Source organism: Antrostomus carolinensis, unplaced genomic scaffold, assembly GCF_000700745.2.
Source record: "Antrostomus carolinensis isolate BGI_N321 unplaced genomic scaffold, ASM70074v2 scaffold1973, whole genome shotgun sequence".
Classification (NCBI taxonomy): Eukaryota; Metazoa; Chordata; class Aves; order Caprimulgiformes; family Caprimulgidae; genus Antrostomus; species Antrostomus carolinensis.
Genome location: NW_010302906.1, coordinates 9,298 through 10,190, shown reverse-complemented (window position 1 = coordinate 10,190; position 893 = coordinate 9,298). Strand labels below are relative to the sequence as shown.

Genomic DNA, 893 nt, shown 5'->3' with positions numbered 1-893 from the left:
TTCCCGGGTTTCCCAAAGCCGTTCCTCTCGACTTTACATTCTCCTCTTCCCCTTCTTCCTTCTTTTCATCTTCAAGGTGAACTTCACAGTAGATCAGATACGGGCCATCATGGACAAAAAGGCCAACATCAGGAACATGTCTGTGATCGCTCACGTTGATCACGGCAAATCCACCCTGACTGATTCTCTGGTGTGCAAAGCTGGTATCATCGCCTCTGCCCGCGCCGGGGAGACCCGTTTCACCGACACCAGGAAGGACGAGCAGGAACGGTGCATCACCATCAAATCCACGTGAGTCCTCTCCCTTCAGACACCTCAGTGAGCCTCCTGTGAGCTCAGGGGGGGATTCCAGTTCTCCACTGGTTTGATGGTGAGATGAAAGACTGTGTCAGCTCTTCTCTGGCCTGGCCCGGGGGCTCTTCTCTGGCCTGGCCCGGGGGCTCTTCTCTTGCTCGTGAGGATTCTTTAAATGAAAGAACAAATATTGATTGCCTTGTGGTGAATCACAGAGCGCTGCCTTGGTGGCTGCTGGGAAATGTGTGCAGTGACAGCTTGAGCTTTTCCATTTTAGCACTGGGGATACTGGGTGTGACTGGTGTCCCCTGGAGTCCTGAGGATGCGGTGTGGAAACTTGTCTTGGGAGCATCTCTGGTGATGATGGTGTCACCACGGGCAGTTTGGGGGGAATGAAAAAGGATGAGAAAGGAGATGAGGCCTAGGAGAAAAAAAGAGATCCTGATTGAAAGAAATAAAACCTTCTTTAGCCACTTGAAATGGCACGGGAAAGGAAGGGGGCCTCGTGATTTTTGGGGAAGGGAGGACCTCATGGATGATTTTTGGGGAAGGGGGGGCCTCTTGATTGATTTTTTGGGAAGGGGGCCTCTTGATTGATT

At 51.7% G+C, this 893-nt stretch overlaps 1 protein-coding gene across 1 annotated transcript in view; it reads left to right on the top strand.

Annotated features, from left to right (window-relative positions):
* The first annotated feature begins 78 nt into the window (after nt 1–78).
* Nucleotides 79–893, top strand: part of EEF2 (eukaryotic translation elongation factor 2) — a 10,102-nt gene continuing 9,287 nt past the window's right edge. The window contains exon 1 of the mRNA XM_010163902.2: nt 79–291. Coding sequence (XP_010162204.1) covers nt 110–291 — 182 coding nt within the window. The 5' untranslated portion in view covers nt 79–109. The remainder of the gene's footprint in view (nt 292–893) is intronic.